At 39.0% G+C, this 17,098-nt stretch overlaps 1 protein-coding gene across 4 annotated transcripts in view; it reads left to right on the top strand.

Moving 5' to 3' along the window:
• The window catches only part of FHOD3 (formin homology 2 domain containing 3), a 417,034-nt gene that overhangs the window by 381,466 nt on the left and 18,470 nt on the right, over window positions 1-17,098 (top strand). For all 4 annotated transcript variants that reach the window (XM_056332746.1, XM_056332744.1, XM_056332745.1 and 1 more), the window contains 4 exons: window positions 2,394-2,584; window positions 4,126-4,318; window positions 12,385-12,556; window positions 14,816-14,977. In XM_056332746.1, coding sequence (XP_056188721.1) covers window positions 2,394-2,584; window positions 4,126-4,318; window positions 12,385-12,556; window positions 14,816-14,977 — 718 coding nt within the window. The remainder of the gene's footprint in view (window positions 1-2,393; window positions 2,585-4,125; window positions 4,319-12,384; window positions 12,557-14,815; window positions 14,978-17,098) is intronic.

Genomic DNA, 17,098 nt, shown 5'->3' with positions numbered 1-17,098 from the left:
GTTACCTGGTGCTCTGTTGGGCGGCAGTTTCTGCACCTTGGATAGGAGAAAGGGTTGTTTTATGGTATATTATGTGTGAAGGAGTTTCACTTAACTCCTTGCATGTAAGATCGAGAGCACACTGAATTGGATTCTGTGTCTACTTTCAAAATTTGCACTGGTGAAATAACACTTCATGAAATACCAGGTGGGATACCTGGTTGTCTCTGAAAAATTTTGAATTTTAATATTTCACACGTGGTATTTTTCTGTAAGTGTATTCCTTTCTGTCCACACTCTGACCAAACTGGAGAGCTGGTAGCCAGAACATTTCAGATTTGATGAAGGTTTATCAGATTCTTGCTGGCACAGAACAGTTTTCATGTGGGGAATGCCCAGGCACATTATCCTATATTGCATTTCTTGCTTTACTCCTAGGAGTTTACAATTTTTGCTGGAGCAGTCACCTGTGCTCTACAGGTTTTATTCCAGGATGGCTCAGGTGGCATCCTTCTTTCCTTCTTGCTGTGGTCTCCTTAGAACTTCTCCAGAGATTTTTGTTTGCACTCAGAAAATTCCTGTGCATCCCTTAGCCCAACCTGCCATCCCCAATCCTTGCTGGAACTATCCACTCTTGTGAATGCACTGGCTGTTAGAAGATTTCAAGGGGTGGGCAATTTGCCACATCTTTTCCTTGCAGATATACCGTTCTCCAAATATGTCTCTTGAAACCCTACAGGCTTGACCCTCAGAGCTTTTTGATAGATTTTTGATAGATTAAAACTCATTTTGTTTTCAGCTGTCATAAAAATGTCATAAAATTTAATTTCCCTGCTTCAGGGTCTGAAAGATTTCCCCAACTAGGCTGGATTATTCTTACTAATAAGACCTAGAAATACCTCCTCTTGGCTTTTTTTTTTTTTTTTCTTTCTTAATAGGAATAGTAGTATTTTTCTCCATGTGTGTTTTAGATATACCACCTATGGAGAGAAGCAATGTGTTTATCATCAACAGTGAAAATACTGACCTGGAAAGGGCTTTTTTTAAAAAAAAACACATATGCATTGATATGGATATAAGGAAAACAAAAACCCCACAGCTGCTCTGCCTGCAGGGCTTTTCTGAATAGTAGAACGGATCAAAGGATGTTTTTATTTCCTTGTGAAGAGGAAAAATTCATCACTTTATAAATCACAGCAAAAACAAATCAAATGAATACCAGGAGCTTTTTAATAATAATGCATCTCTTATGGCTGTCCTCAGTATAGGTCTCAGCAGTGGGTGCCGCACACAGCTAAAAAGAGTGAACTAAAACCTGTGTCTGGTGCTGGTTTTCATTTAGCGTTAAGGCATTAACTGGAGTACCAGACTGTAACATCCCCAGCACTGATGTGTTTAGAATCTGAGAGTTAAGTCTGTATTTTATAGCTTGAGTTCACCTGAACTGTGAAGTGATATTATAAAATAAATTTCTCCTTCAGAATTCAAGAATATGTTGGGTAGTTCTACTTTTTTCATCTGTTGTGTGCTGTGGTTGGCTCATTAATGCATTTTGTCCAGTTGTTAGCAATGTATCCTGAATGTCTTCATAGACTCTTGCAATTTGAACACCTTTTTTGGTTAATGAATAAAGGAGAAGTGCTCTCTCACCTTCTCTGGAACGTGTTGGCTTCTGTCCTGATGAATGTGACTGTAGGATGCAGTCATTTATTTTAAATGTGTTGAGAGGCTTTCAAAGCCATTATATGATCTTATTACAAGCCAGCAAATTCATGCTGTATGACAAGGGATGAAAGTTAGTGCTGAGATCACTAAATAACATTTACTTTCAATAGAGCTTTAAAAAATTCTGGCCCATGAATTTTGTGATTAGAAGTGTATCATGTGTTAACAGGTCAGTGCACGGCTAGGGAATAGATCCAACTGCTTCCTAAATGGGAGAAGAGTTGGCTGGGTACAACAGTGAGCAGTAGACAGGGTATAAAAAGCTACGAGTAGTAGAGAAAAAGATTAAGAAAAAGAGAAAGTTTTGCATTACCTCAGAAATAACTGAGTCATGAAGTTGCTTGGTGCAGGCATGAAATTATTAGGAAGGGAAAAAACACATCACAATATTTTAATCTCTCATCTTTAGGCGTTAGGCCTCCAAAACTAAAACCAAGTGTCTAAGTGTATATGTATATGGGTATTTCTTTGTATTCAGTTTTCCGTACTAGCATTTCATGTCTAGACAAAGTGTGACAGAGAAAGCTATTTCTTAATTATTTAGCAGTAATTAATAATGCAAATTAATGTTGTGCTGCCACTACATTGACCCTTTCTTATACGTATATTGCATTGTTCAGATATCCAAGGATACTACTGCAGTGTTTTCACCTAGTGTTGCATTTTCTTTTCTTTCCTGGTTTTTTCAGGTTGACTTTGAACAGCTCCAGGAAAACTTGTGTCAGATGGAAAGACGGTGCAAAGCATCATGGGATCACCTTAAGGCTATAGCAAAGCATGAAATGAAGCCAGCCCTAAAGCAAAAAATGTCTGAGTTCCTTAAAGACTGTGCAGAAAGAATCATAATCCTGAAGATTGTTCATAGAAGAATAATTAACAGGTACAGAATTGGATTAGTGACAGCAATATCTTGATAATAAATGACTTGCTAAAATTATAAATTATGACTTCATAAATATGTTTTTTGTAAGTGTTTAATCCACATTCCAGAAAGTAATGTTACCATGATGTATGTGATGCATACTTTATTATAGATGCCATTTAAGAAAGATCCCCACTCCAGAAAGTTACTATATTTCTGATGAAAAGAAGCAATGATCCAGGCAAACATTTATTCCCAAGGTGCAATAACTTTTAACTCCTAGTCCCCAAAAGCTAGCAGCTTTATGGTTAAGCTGCTATATTTTCTGTCCTTCTCTGAATATTTTTGAGGGGGAGTGGCTTATTGTCTGATAAACAAGAACAGTCTGTAGCAAAAAAATGAAGTTCTCAATGGAGTTAACAGTCATTGCAGTGCTTTGAAATATACATATTCATGATAAATCTGCAGTATACCTGAGCTGCTTTTTTTTTTTAGGTTCACAAATGCACAAATGTAGCTTGAGTTGTCTGAGTAATTTTTCTGTGTTCCTGCTTTATTAATGAAATTTTGAGAGATTTTTCAACTTCTGAACAATTTCCAAATTGCTGTGGTCAAAACTAGGATCTGGATTCTAAATGATCCCAAATTTTTTGATATACACTTGAGAAGCTGATTCGGCTCTTCTTTTGTTTCAATACTGATTTGGTTTTCATGCTCTAAGCAAGCAGAAATCCCAATTGCAGTGGAAGGGAAGTGAATTCACCAGGTTCCTGTTGTGATTATCATATGCACTGCACAAATAAGAAAAATACTAACTTTTTTCTATTATATCCTGCAACTACTACTGCAGTTCTTCAAAAATGGATCTTGTGTCTTTCTAGGAATGGGAAGACTCATCATCAGGGATGTAGATGGAGTTAAAAGGAATTCCCACACATTTTTAAACATGCAGTGCAGTGTTGTAAATCATGCAGCATAGAAGCAATAGTAAAAGCTGCAAATAGTGTGAAAGCTCTGAATGCCACAGAAGCAGTAAAACTGAACTGAGAGTATCCCAAACTAAAGTTCTTGGTAGATAATATAATTTTATGGTCAGTTTTGTGAACCAGAAATTCTTTCCTTCTTGTCTTTGCTAGCCTGTAAATCTGCATTCTTCTTGTCTAGACTTTCCCCAACATCCTGACAGCCTCTTTGAAGTTGCTTAATACAAATAAATAACATTGAAACTTAATAAATATTTTTTCTATAACTGAAATGAAATTGGTCATTCACATGCCAAATTAGTCATATAAAGTAGATGGAGTTCCATAAACATCTTATCTCTTGCATCAGCCTGGGAAAGTGGACTAGGATGAAGTTATCATAGACTAGACTTTCATGGTTTTAATTATAAAACATGCCAGTGTTATGCAAAGCATCCATGAAAATTCTGTAGCACAAAAGAAATGATGGGAGCTAATAAAGTAATAAATGGACTCACTGAAATGTGGAGGGGTTTTTTCCAGAAAACATCAATAAAGATTTTTTTCCCTTTGCATTTATAACTCATTGTTTTCCAGATTTCACTCATTTTTGTTATTTATGGGCCATCCTCCCTATGCAATACGTGAAGTCAACATCAATAAGTTCTGCAAAATTATTAGCGAATTTGCTTTGGAATACCGCACCACCAGGGAACGAGTTTTGCAGCAAAAACAGAAACGAGCTAACCACAGGGAAAGAAACAAGACCAGAGGGAAAATGATAACAGATGTAAGTGGCAAAATGTATCTCTCACAGCATGGATTTTTAAAACTTTGTTTCATTGAATATCATATATGAAATGTTGTTACTCTTTATTTTCATTCTTGAGAGGCTATTCTACTGTAAGTAATGAACTCTGTTCTTTCGGCAGACAAAACTTGCAAGTCCATGATTGTGTATATTTCTTGCTTCATAACAGTTTGTAGCATGAGAATAAACTGAAATTAAGCATCCAGAAAGAGCATCTCTGTGTATTGCACAGACAGTGTCCAAAATAAATTTTTGGACAGCAGGAGCTGTGTGTACCTGATCAGCCAAGAATACAGAAAAGGAATGGACTCACTGAATTAGAAATTAGACTCCTAATTGAGGGCATGATTTAAGTGATGAACCATTGTAGCCATTTCGGTAGTTACAACTGAATTTAAGTGGATTTTTGCTTCCATCTTTGAATATTCTATTATAGTCTTTAATCTTAGTATTTTATCTATTTTTATGTGTGTGTGCATATATATGCACACACACACACAGCAGTTTTCTTCTTAACTTTAAAGCATGGAACAGCCAATTTTATGGGAACAGACTGCTTTGGAGTTCTGAAAGAACAGACAAATTTATGTTTGCAAGTAGATGATACTGTGCAAACCTTTTGACTGTATGTTTGCATATTAATAGAATAAATCTAGTTTTGTCAGTATAGTAATCTTTAAAATCCCCTTGAATTTATTTTTTTTTTAAGTTGATGTAGTTTGACTCAATCCAAATAAAGTTTTAAGAAGTGCCAGTACTTAATAAAAGTTTCCAGCTGCCTCAGAATCCAAATCTGGAGTCCCAATTAGATGTGAATGGTTCATTGCATATGAAGCTACCTCTGCCTCTGGCTTGAAAAGCCCTAAGCTGATTACAGTTTTACAGCTCAGGCAACACAGGTCAAAGAAAAGAAAAAAAAGAAGTTTAACTATAAATATATTTTTTTTTTTTTTAAAGACTGATATAAATTTAGAGTGGTTTTAAGTCATTGACTCACAATCATTCATATCCTCTTTAAATTTGGAAATCTGTCCCATCTAAACAAAATGTTAAGCCTGTATTATCTCAAAAGATTTTCCTTTGGTCTAGCATCAGGTTAAGAAGAGGCTCTGATTTGATGTGAAGGGTATAATATAGTCAGACAACTTTTCAAAACTACCACTGGGGAACGGAGATCACTTTCTTCAATTGTTTCTTGGTTTTCCTGTCATATTCTAGAGGAACTAAAAGATAGCATTAGCCATTGAGATTGGTAAATTAAAATTTTCATTTCCTCAGATAGTTGCTATAACTTTTACTAATTTAAACAATACTGAGATGTGAAGGAGTTACTGTTTTCTTATTATATGATGTAGTGTTTCTGTATTATCTGTCCAGACGAACTGACTGTGGCAGGGCAGAAAGCTGCTCTGTGTCCTGTTCCTGCAGGAAACACGAGGGCAAAAGGAAACCTGACCGCTGGCAGCCGGGCTGAGGGCGCAGGGAGAAGGGACCCTCTCAAACCAGGAAAAGGCCTGGGGCTGACAGCTGGTCAGTGAGGAGCAGAGCCAGGGACCATGGTCACTTTGTGAAAATGCCACAAAGGAGACAGCTAGGTCTTTTCCAGAAAAATGTATTATTGGAAGATGTCTTGTTCAGCTCAAGATAGTGTTGAGATTTGACAAGAATGAAATGCCATCTGACAGCTAGTGTCTCATCTGAAAATATCTTGCAGGTCCCCAGAAAGGAAGCATTTTTTGCTATCACTGATTTACAACTATGTAACGGTCCTGTTAACTTAAAAACAAAAAGCCTGCTAAAGTAAAAAAACCACGTTCTTTACAATTCCCTCATCGAAATATTCTTTAAGAAAATTGCTCATGTGGCCATCTGGTTATTTCAGGACTAAATCTTTCACTGTAGCCCGGTAATATGGCCTTGTTTACCATTTGTTTGATTGCAGCACCTGGTAAAACAGAATTAAAGTTGCATCACACTATTTGTCACAGCTTCCTTTGACAACTTGAAAGTCAGATTTACCTCAAAACAACTTTCCAAGTCAGCAGGATGGAAGATATTTATGTTTGAAGAATTATTAAAAAGGGAGTTTTATTGTAGTCTTGTGTTGGAGGTGGTTTGTATCTGGTCTTGATTTTCTTGGTGCTTTATATTTAAAGGCATTGGAAAGGGAAGATACATCAGTAATGCACTGACAGTATGTCCAACTAGTTACATAACCATGATAGAAGAAACTTTAGACTTTGACATTGGAAAGAAAGTCTTTGTAGAAAGTAATTCTAATAAGGAATACTCATGTGGAATTTTAATTTTGAGACCTAGAAGGATTGTGCGGTTATTTGATATTTATCTCCCTGTCCTTTTGTAAGTTTCCTCAGGATCTTATTTTTATCACCTTACAGCAGAAGGAAGAGGGATTTTAGCAAAAATGGGAAAGGAATAAGCCAGAACCATCCCAGTTCTTAACGAGAAGGCACGTATCTCTTAAACCTTCGTCCCCCCTGCAGACTTGGAAGGCAGAGGGGTGCTGGCTCTTTGTTTGGAGAGAGTCTGCTGGCTCTTTGCATGGAGAACTTGCATCAGCTTCAGCATATGCTCGCATAGAGTAGGGCTGAGAGACAAGATGAGAAATATTTCCAGCCTTTTTTTCAGCCTTTTATGGCAGAGATCTTTATGTTTATATGTTCTTTAATAGCTGAAGTGGACTGAGCACTGTCAGTTTAAATCTTGGTGAATGTCATCTACAAGAAAGAGAAAGATGGAGGAGGGGCAAGGAGAAAAAAAGGAGAACAGTGAGTTGCCACAGTTTCACAGGGAAAATTGCCTAGTCCCTGTAACCTTGTATCTGGCTGTAGCCAGTGATAGCTCTCATTTCAGGCATTCTAAAAATAACAAGCAAGCAAAACAGGGAAGAAATGCAATTATAGATACAAATCTGAGATTTTAAGGATTTTTAATAACAGTAGGTAATATAAGCATCTGTCTCAGATTTATGAAGCTCTGCTTTTTACGATACTTAAGAGTTTCAATTCCAAAATTGCTATGTAATAGAAATAATATTTTGAAATAGCAAATCCACCACATAGAAATGCTAGCCTAAAGGAAAAATGTGAAGGCAGGAGGGAGGGAGATCTCAGATTGCTCTGCAACATCCAATATTGGATGCAAGGAGAATCAGGCAAACTTTCTTTCCTAAAATTAACATATTTTGCCTTTAGGAGGTATTTAGTAGAGCAATATTCTTTCAGTGTATTTTGGTAATATTACATGTTAAAGTTTTCCTGATTTATTAATATTTCTTGGTGTATTTATAATGATGAAAGGAAGAAGGAAATAAAAGGCAGAATTTACCTGTCTAGGTGAGGGTAGATTCCCTTGTGAAACAAAAAATTGATTTATTTATTTTGCTACTTTGACACCTGTTAGTATTTGCTGGGGCAAATGGGTCTCCAGACATGTAAACATGATGGGGATGGTGAACTGCTCCTCCTGTGCACTGGAGCAGCTTTAGATGTAGAAGGACAGAGGTTCTAGGTGTAAGCCCACCCAGAGCTGGAGGAAGGGAAATGGTAATGCCCCGGGTACTGGAGATGAGCAAAGTCAAAGAGAGAGGAGTATGTTGCCCTTAAAGTAAGTCCACAGCAAATCACTTTTAGCTAGATTAAATGGGCACGAAGGCCAGCAACTGGGACTTCCCCTTTAAAAGTCTAGCTTGATGTAAAGTGATAATAGAATACACTTTTATTTGTAGCACATTCTTTGTAATGTGTGTACTCTTCTATTTCACCTTTTCCTGAGTGCCTTTTGCATATTGTTTAGCTTAATTTTTTCTCCTCCTGTCTTTTATTTAGTAGATACATGTACATATGGATTAGAATACAAGTATATTCTTGCTTCCCATTCTTCTCCTTTCTTTTTCTTATTCATGCCAAGAAGTGAACAGTGGCCTTCTTCAGAAGAATTGCTTTATGGCATGACTCCTCGCCCCTCAGGGGATGGAAAAATCCAAGTGGACCTTTTTAATGTAAAGGCAACATACCTGCCAAGGTCACTCTGAAAAACATCTGCCTGTCTTTCGGTCAGTGCCACTGTGGCCAAAGAAAAATAAGCATCTCACTCTTTGAATAAAACATACCCTTAAAAAGTAATGTTAATGTGCTGCTCAGCGCTCTCACAGCTAATGTTCTTACGGAGATTGTGCTGAAACTAAGCTGAGGGCCAAAGTAAATCAGGCTTTCATTTTTAATGATGAATGTTTCTGGAACAGAATGTATCAATCCCAGACAGAAATCATAGCTGAGATGGAGATAAGGTCAAAAATATGTATTACTAACACTAGGGAGGGGAGTAGAACTGATGGAATGTTTCTTCTAAAAAAACAAAACAAAACACACAAATAAAAAAATACATTGAATTTCTGGACTATGTTTGTACTTTATAAGCAATCAAACTGAAAATTATGGAAACAAGGAGACCAAATATTTGAGAAAATTTGTTTTACTTTGGGAACCTTCCATGCAGGGCATCTTGCAACCCAGTGGAGAATTCCCCAGGCATTTGGAACACATCTCTAAATAGTTTGCTAATTCCCTGTAAATACCCAAATTTAAGAACACTCCGTATTCCACAATATTTTGGTATGCCCATTGCATTTAATGTAGTGTAACTGTCAAGATAGTTTTACATGCCTGCTGTCACAGAGGGTGAAAGCCCTGAATGACAAAGGGTAATTGCATTGTTCTAATTTCCAGGATCTTATATCAGGCAGCTACTGAAAAACTTTAAGCATTTATTCAAAAACTACTCAACATTTTATTTCAGTGCTCTGTTAAACTGGAAGTTGAAAACCCCCAGCTTAAGAAAAGGAATTAAAAGAAGCACTTAAGCATGGAGAAAATGAATTGCCGAGAAGCTGACCTCTGCACTGGGAGAAAGAACAGCCAGGACCTCCCTGTGCTGAACAGAGCTGGGAAAGGAGAAGGAGTCCTTCCTAGTGCTCTAAATTTTCACCAGGCAAAAAGTGGACAACTAACCGCATGACTCAGCAGAGAGAAATAGGATGGGTTAGGGGTAGTTTCAGTCTGTCATTTCTCTAAGAAAAATCAGGAAATTTTTACATACACTACTGAGAGGGACAGTCTGTTCTACATACAAGTAACTAAAAAGAAAAAGCAAGCTGATTGTGTAAGGAATTAATTCCTTATACACCTTGTATTTTTGTGCCCTCCTATAACTGCGTAAACAGTACCATGGTTACCTCTTACTCCATTGTGGTTTGACCATACTGTCTTTCCTAAATCTTGCTGTTTGTCCTTCTCCACCCTGTCCTTTGTTTCCAGTGGCAGACTGATGAAGAAGAGGATGCTGAGGTATGGTTCTCTGAAAAAGCATGTAATTTCCATGTCCCCCGTGTGCTGTGACATATAATTTCTAACTTAGATATTATGGACTGCTCAACTCCATCTGCTCAACTGGAACTATGAACCATGACATTTTTCTTGTAGCTCTTTGGCTCAGTCATAAGAATGCATTTTTACAGTAAGCTTTAACCATATGCATACCTGGTCTGTTGAATAAGGATATCCTGATCTGAGGCCTTAAGAATTTTAAGTTTCCTCATTTCATTTCCTTAATGTCTGTTTACTAAACTGCAAAGTATCCCCACTACCCAAAACATCAGTGTTCTGAGCGTTATGGGAATCATCAGTCACCTTGGGCTGTTCATTACCATGATAATTTCATACTCATTATTAAGCACTGTAAATCTAAATGGTATTACTTTATAAAGTGTTCCAAAGCATCAGGATATAGGGATGCAAAGCAAATTGTAATGGTTCTCCTTGCTGTATGAATTGTGAATAAGATAATTCAGTCACCATAGAGGTGAGCCATAGAGTACCTCATGTATTTATCATAAAATGCTCCTGAAGGTGATGTTGGAAATGGGTTGATAAATAAAGGAGTGAATAAGTAACTTAAGAACTATGATGTGCTAGCTATACCCAAAACAATTTATTGGTTTGAGGAGCCTCTATTGGGAAGTGCATTTTTTTTGTTCAGCATTACAGTTTTCTTCAATTTGCTGAACAGACTATGGCTTAATGCTCAGTGTTTCATAATGGCCATCATTCGCTCAAGAGGCTGAGGCTTGGGCGTTAATCTATGGCAACAACTGAACATTTAGGAAGTGAAATATAACTGGCTATAGAGCTTCTCCCCCAGTGATGATTTGTGTCATATAGCTTGGGGTGCAGAAATAAAATTACATTAATTAGCCTGTTTATGCCAACATTTAACTAACCTGTGTGAATAGTAGCTAACAGTTATGTGAAGACTTTATCCTTTGGGGTTTCTTCTGAGATGGTATTGATTTAGCTTTACAACCCATTGTGTACACAAGAGTATTCTTAATGTGAAAATGACATGCACTTTCATAGAAGTTTCTTTCTAATGTTTTTCTGTCTTTTAATTTCACATGTGAAATGCTAGAATTTGTATACTTTCCACATCAAAATGTTGCAAGCTAATCTTCTAACAAAAAAAGAATTCTCACTATCAAAAATAAAACTCACACTGGTATATTTAGCTCAGTGCCTTGTAGGGATTATTGTTTTGCTACTCAGTTAACTTGCTATCCTACGCTAGAAAATAATTATCTTAAAATAGAACCACCCTGTCATTGATTTCCAGATTAAATATTTTCAATTTTCAGTCTTGACAGCCCCAGGGATTCAATCAAAGCTCTGAAAGTACGGCCCAGTCTGTTCTTCCAATTTACTGTTCTCTGACAGAAAGGCGCTGCAGCTTTACATCCCTTTAACTGACTGGCTCAGTACCATCAAGTGAATAATTAATGTTGTTTATTATGCGAAGAAAGAAGAGAATGCAGCACACCTTTCATCTGTGCTGAATTGGTCAGAGTAAGAAAGATTGAAAGGAAAAAGAAAACATAATTCAGTTTCTAATGCTGGACTGCTATGAGTGAGAATGCCAAGCGGTATGATTATCTGTTGATGCTGGCTTGCTGTTGACAGAGCTGGTATTTTCTGCAGCCAGAACTGTATTTTAAATGTGCTTCAGCCTTTCTGTACACAAGAGCAGTGGAGCGAATACCAACATCACAGGCCTTTGTAGGCAGAGGCTGGGAAGGGAGAGCAGCCTAGCAATGCGAGCTCTTCCTCTCCGTAGCAAGTACCCACGGGTGCTGTTTCCATCCATTTCTGGGTGGCTGTTTTCAGCAGCCGGTGGAGCTGCTGCATCCCGGTGCTGTGTGTGCCCAGCTGGTGCAGCCGCTGTTGTTCGTGTAGTTGTGGTGACAGGGAAATCATGGCGGGGGGGGGGGGGGGGGTGGAGCTGAGGAAGAGGAGGACAGATTCCTAAATCTCCCAAGGTTTTGTTTGTTCTAATTGCTGACTGCAATTTTTGTGTTTTGGCTATGAAGTTATTTGGCTGGGTGTTTTGGGACTGGGGATTTTTTCAGTGTTACTGGTAACATATCTTAAGGTTACTTTGTCGATATTTGTGGTTTAGAGACATTTAAGAGTTTTCTGTGCAGCATTGCAGAGGCAGGAGGGAAAGATGTCTCTTCCCAGACTGCTCTCCCTGTTTTGCCTTCTTCCTGAAAGGTGATTGTACAGAAAAAAAAAACCCAACAATTTTTTTATTTGTGTTGTGTCTCATGCTGTCCCCCTTGGTGTCATGCCTCAGGCCCGGCCTGGGCCCAGCCTGGGTCAAAGGTTTCAGAGCAGGTCTTTGCTTTGTACCTTATACTCTCAGACAGGAGACACGTCAAAATTATAAAGCTTGAGCTAATGCATCTGGTTTTTCTCTGGTTGTGTCTGCTCTCTGCTGTCACCCTGTTTCCAGTTCATTCTGTCCAGGGTGCATGCACTGGGAGAGGAGTAACTGTTGCCTGGCTCTTTTGAGAATAGCTGCACTCCAAACCAAGCCTCGGAGGACACTTTTCTCCTTGAAATTCTCAGTTGAGACTCTGGCCTATTCTCCATGCTGTTTTCTATTAAAACAACAAACTCATTTTCCTCCTGCAGTCTGGCAAGTTCTCCAGCAGCTCACCCCCTTGCCAGAGCCAGCCCCAGGGGCTGCAATACGCCGAGGACGCTGCCGAGCACGAGAACATGAAGGCCGTGCTGAAGACTTCCTCCATCGGTGGGGAAAGCACCACAGCGCTTGGGGTCCGCACCCGAAGCCGGGCCAGCCGAGGTAAGTGCCAGCAGTTTCCTTGTGGCCACATTTTTTGTAGCACGGTAGCCACATGGTGGCCCAAATGTGGGTCATGGTCCCCTTGCATAGCTCTCGCAGCAGAAAGGGTCGAAGGGGAAGAACACCCCAGTGGTGTTTCTGTGCTGGAAGTGGTGATTTGGGGCACAGGGATGCAGAAGAATTTGCCTGAAGTTTTAACATGTGCATCACAGCCAAAGTAGTGCCTAGAGACATTAGGAGTCCAAGCCTGCAGAAATTCTCACCTCTCCCCCTGACCATGAATGTGGCTGCCCACTAACACCCCAATTTTTCTTCTTGTTCTCATCATGAAACAAAGAGGGCAACTGGGGAATCTTTTTATTGTCAATAGAAGCAACTAGAAAGTAGCAGTTCATGTGAAAGAGCCTTGCAGCATTTTAGGAATGACTGAGGAGAGGAAAAAGGGTAGGGAAAAGGCGATGAATCTTTTAACCACCTCCCTGCTAAACTGCAAAGGTAGTGGTTCAAGTGGACACTAGGAGCATAAAAAGCTGCTGTGAACAGCCCAACATCTCCTTGCTGTCCTGACAGATACCTCTGTCTCTGAGGTCCGTGGCACTCTGCTGTTTCCAAGTGTCAGCATGGGTGATTGCTGAAAGCTGACAGGGAGGAAATGAAAACCTGACCCAATCTGACAATTCCAACACCTGACACTGATGGCATGACTATTCTTGGCAATGAGATAGAGATAGCCTTGGTTTTTTTGTCAAAGATATGATTTGCTGGTACACCTCTTCATTTAAGGACTTAACTAAACCACTTTATGCTAAAGCATTTTACAGACACTGGGTTAATCAGTTTATTTTCTTTCATCTTCCCCTCACCTCCTCCCATACACAATACCTGGAAGATGGTTCTGGAGTAAAGGCAATGCACCAAAATTCAAGTCTTCAGCTTTCTGTTCTGGTATATCTTTTCCCTCACATCTGGATTATCTTATACTTTCTTGATTCTTTTTTGATAGCACCTATAGCACATCCAAAGCATCCACCACTGAATCTGTGTGTGTGTAGTTTATTAAGGCTTGGAACCATGATCCTGTCTAATTTAGACGTTTCACAGCCCCAGTTTAAGAAGCAAGTCAACTAGCTCATGTATAAAGATTAAATAATTTAGGCTGCAGTGCACAAGGTGAAGAGCTAAAGTAATCCATTGAATGCTAATGAGCAGTGTGTCCTGATAAAGCAAGTCAGAATAGTAGAGGCAGAGGATGGGTGAGCCAGACAGAAGCTTATCAAGAGCACTATCGTAATGCAGCTGCTCTTAATGAGAGCCAGGAGACAAGGAGCAGAGCAAAGTGCTAATCAAGGCTGTTGTTTATTGACATCAGGGACATGATATAGAGTGGCCTCACCAGTGAATTTTTAGCTGCTTGCACTTCTGCCACACCCACTCTTTTGCAGGTCGTGCTGCCAGTGTTCACACTGCGTACTAGCCTTCAAATTATTTAAAAACAAAACATACACGGAACAGTAGTCTGTAGTGGAGGAACCCCAAAAACGTGTCTGACTGTGGAGTAAGGAGTGCCAGAACCTTGGGTTCGGAGACATGGCTCAGTTGTTTATTTGTGGTTTTAACCAAAATTGCTTATTTAGGTTTTCAGCTTGCCAACAGCTCTTGCTTTTCTGCTCATAACGGAGCAGACACGGTTGTGCCAGGACACATACAGCTTTGTGATGAGAAGGTGAATTCTTCATTGTAAAAGGGACAACGAGACATGTCAAACCACACTTTTTGCCCTTTTCATGTTGCCTTTGCACTAGGCTGTGATACAGATGCTCAGAAATTGATTCTTTCTCTATTTTGATACAAAAGACCTGTCTTGCTAATTTGCATCAATCTCTAATGTGCCATGTCTTCTAGTCTCTGTGTAATAGGAGCAGAGGGAAACATGGTCATAGAACACTAGCAATCCTTGGCGTATAGACAGTCTCTACCAGACAATTGCCAGTTGTATGTTTGAGAATAAGACTCTGAGGCAGAAGGGAATAGAAAATTATAATTGCATTTGAGTTCTTAGTTCTCTGCTGATTCAGCAGAGACTCTAGGGTATTATTTAGGAATACTCTCCATTAGGCAGAGTCTTCTCCTTTGGCCAGTTTGAAGTAGCGATGACTGAGCTGCCTGATATAATTCCCCAAAAACCCAACTGCAAAACCAAAATGACGCAAGAGACTTTCTGCCTTCTTTTGCCTCCATTCATTTGCTGGACTTTTCCAGGCCGTATCGGTTCATGGAACGCTGGCAACGATGATTCACCTAATGCAACAGATGACGCAGCAGATGAGATCATGGATCGCATTGTAAAGTCTGCCACCCAAGTGCCAAGCCAGCGAGCAGTGCCTAGAGAGAGGAAGCGGTCACGAGCAAATAGGAAGTCATGTGAGTATACAACTATTAAATTTCTCAAAACAAGCGTATGGTCAAATATTTATATGTATGGGTGTAGGAACCAGGCCTTTAGCACGCAGACATGTATTGGTAGTTCGTAGTAGCTTGAGTGTATGTTTACAATTGGTATGAACTCCTCTTACTATTGCTTAAATGATGTTGTATGCAGTGGGTGACTGTCTTCTACAGAACTTGAAATGTCCTTAGCAGTAAGAGAAGAAGAATGGTTTATGGTGCTTTAGAGCTGATGACAGTACTTATTCATAACTAGAGAAGTCAGATCAGGACCTCAAATGGAGACTGCTTAAAATGCTATAAGGTACTGTGAACTGACATAAAGATTAATAGCTGTTTCTGTAGCTGAATTTATTCATAAAGCAAAAAGTAGTTTGAGATATTTCACCTTTTAAAATCTTTCTTTCTCGTGCTGTGTACTATCCTTCCACAGCCCTGAAAACAAAATGTCTGCTGCTGCTTGGCTGCAAGGTGGTTATAGAGGAGCTTAACTTCCACTGGGAAGAAAAGGTAGCACATCTATAAGGTGGTCTTTCAACGATGTAGTGTGGCCACAGGACTGAGCTACAGTACCCGAGTTTTGATTTCATGCTTTAGTAAATACAGTGTTTAAGTGGTGATGATCTTTCTGGTTAGGTTTTTATTTTTCCTTATGTGCAAAAACTATTGTGATTACTATGAGAAGGATAAGTACCCAAAGAACATAAGCTCGTAGTGTTTAATGTCATTCACTATATATGGCTTTTTGACTACCTTTCCATCCATCTTTTTAGCATTTCTGGGAAGTTAGGACAAAGAGGAGACAACAACAGTGAGTGAAAAAACACACAGATTTTCTTTTTTGTGGACTTGTTCTAATACAGTGAGTGATCAAAAACATTTAGTATAAGCAGTGATTGCTATAAACTAGCATGTGCTGAAAGCATATTCACTTTCCTCAACATGCTAAGAAAGGAACTTCTGCATGTGGCAAGAGCAAAAGAAAAGTGGACACTCTGGTTAGATGAGCCAGACTAAGCAAAGAAAATGAGCTGACACTGGATTGTCTGTCTTTGTCATACACTGTGCCTTACCTCTGTGGCATCACCTGCTGCTGCTACCCACTAGCCCACACAGTTCTGGTGTTCTGCACGTGCTGACTGCCCTAGTTGGCTTGTGCATATCAAATAAACCTCCTGTATGTTTGACTACTTCCATGGTTTATCCCATGCTAAAATATTACCTCTGTTAGCATCACTACCTTCATGCACATACACCAAAAAATCTTATTTCTGCTTGTTACCAGGTACCTTTTTCCCAAGAAAGCACTTGCTGCCAGAAAAAAAAAAAACAAAACGGGATAATGATAATAAAAATACTGTATATTTTTCCATGGAGCTGGCTTTTATATTCAGTAAAAACATTAACAGGGATTAAGCATTCAGTAAATGTTTAGGATGGGACTAATTTCCATTGTAATTAATCATGATAGAATCCAGCTCTTTTGCTTGTTTGTTCTTCAAGATCTGGGTGAGACTCTTAAGTGGATTAAAAGGCAGTTTCAAAACAAACATAAAGTTCAGTAGCTTAGCATCCCTTTCAGCTGACATGTGCTGAAAGGAAGTGTGAAAGGAGACTATCTTAACTGAACTGTTTCACTCTGATAGATAGTCAATATACTGGATGATGAATGAATGATGTAGTTTAGCTCTAAAACACACTTAGCCGGACTGATAATACAGCACCTCCAGGAAAGAACAGAGACCAACCCTTATGAATGCGTGATGTGAGTTAAATGAGCAGATCTTTCAGGTAGAGATATAACACAGGTCCTATTAGAAAATGGATTTTTAGCATACTTCAATGATTTAGGTCAGCAGACACTATGATATTTATTATCTGCAGAGCAAAGAGACCCTATTATCTGATGGGTGGTTCACCACCTTCAGTCTTCAGGCTCCCATACATACCCCTTGACTTTTGCCATAAGCTTGGTATTCAATCTATTCGTGGACATCAAAGCAAAACTCAGTTGAAAGGAATTATTTTCACTGTGCATCATGCTGCATATGTCTCATTGCTTTCAGTGCAGAACTGAAAATCTTATCAGGCTTACTT

The sequence above is a fragment of the Falco biarmicus genome, chromosome 3 (genome assembly GCF_023638135.1).
Source record: "Falco biarmicus isolate bFalBia1 chromosome 3, bFalBia1.pri, whole genome shotgun sequence".
NCBI classification, from domain to species: domain Eukaryota; kingdom Metazoa; phylum Chordata; class Aves; order Falconiformes; family Falconidae; genus Falco; species Falco biarmicus.
The sequence above is the reverse complement of the archived record's forward strand: the minus strand, read 5'-3'. Positions and strand labels throughout refer to the sequence as shown.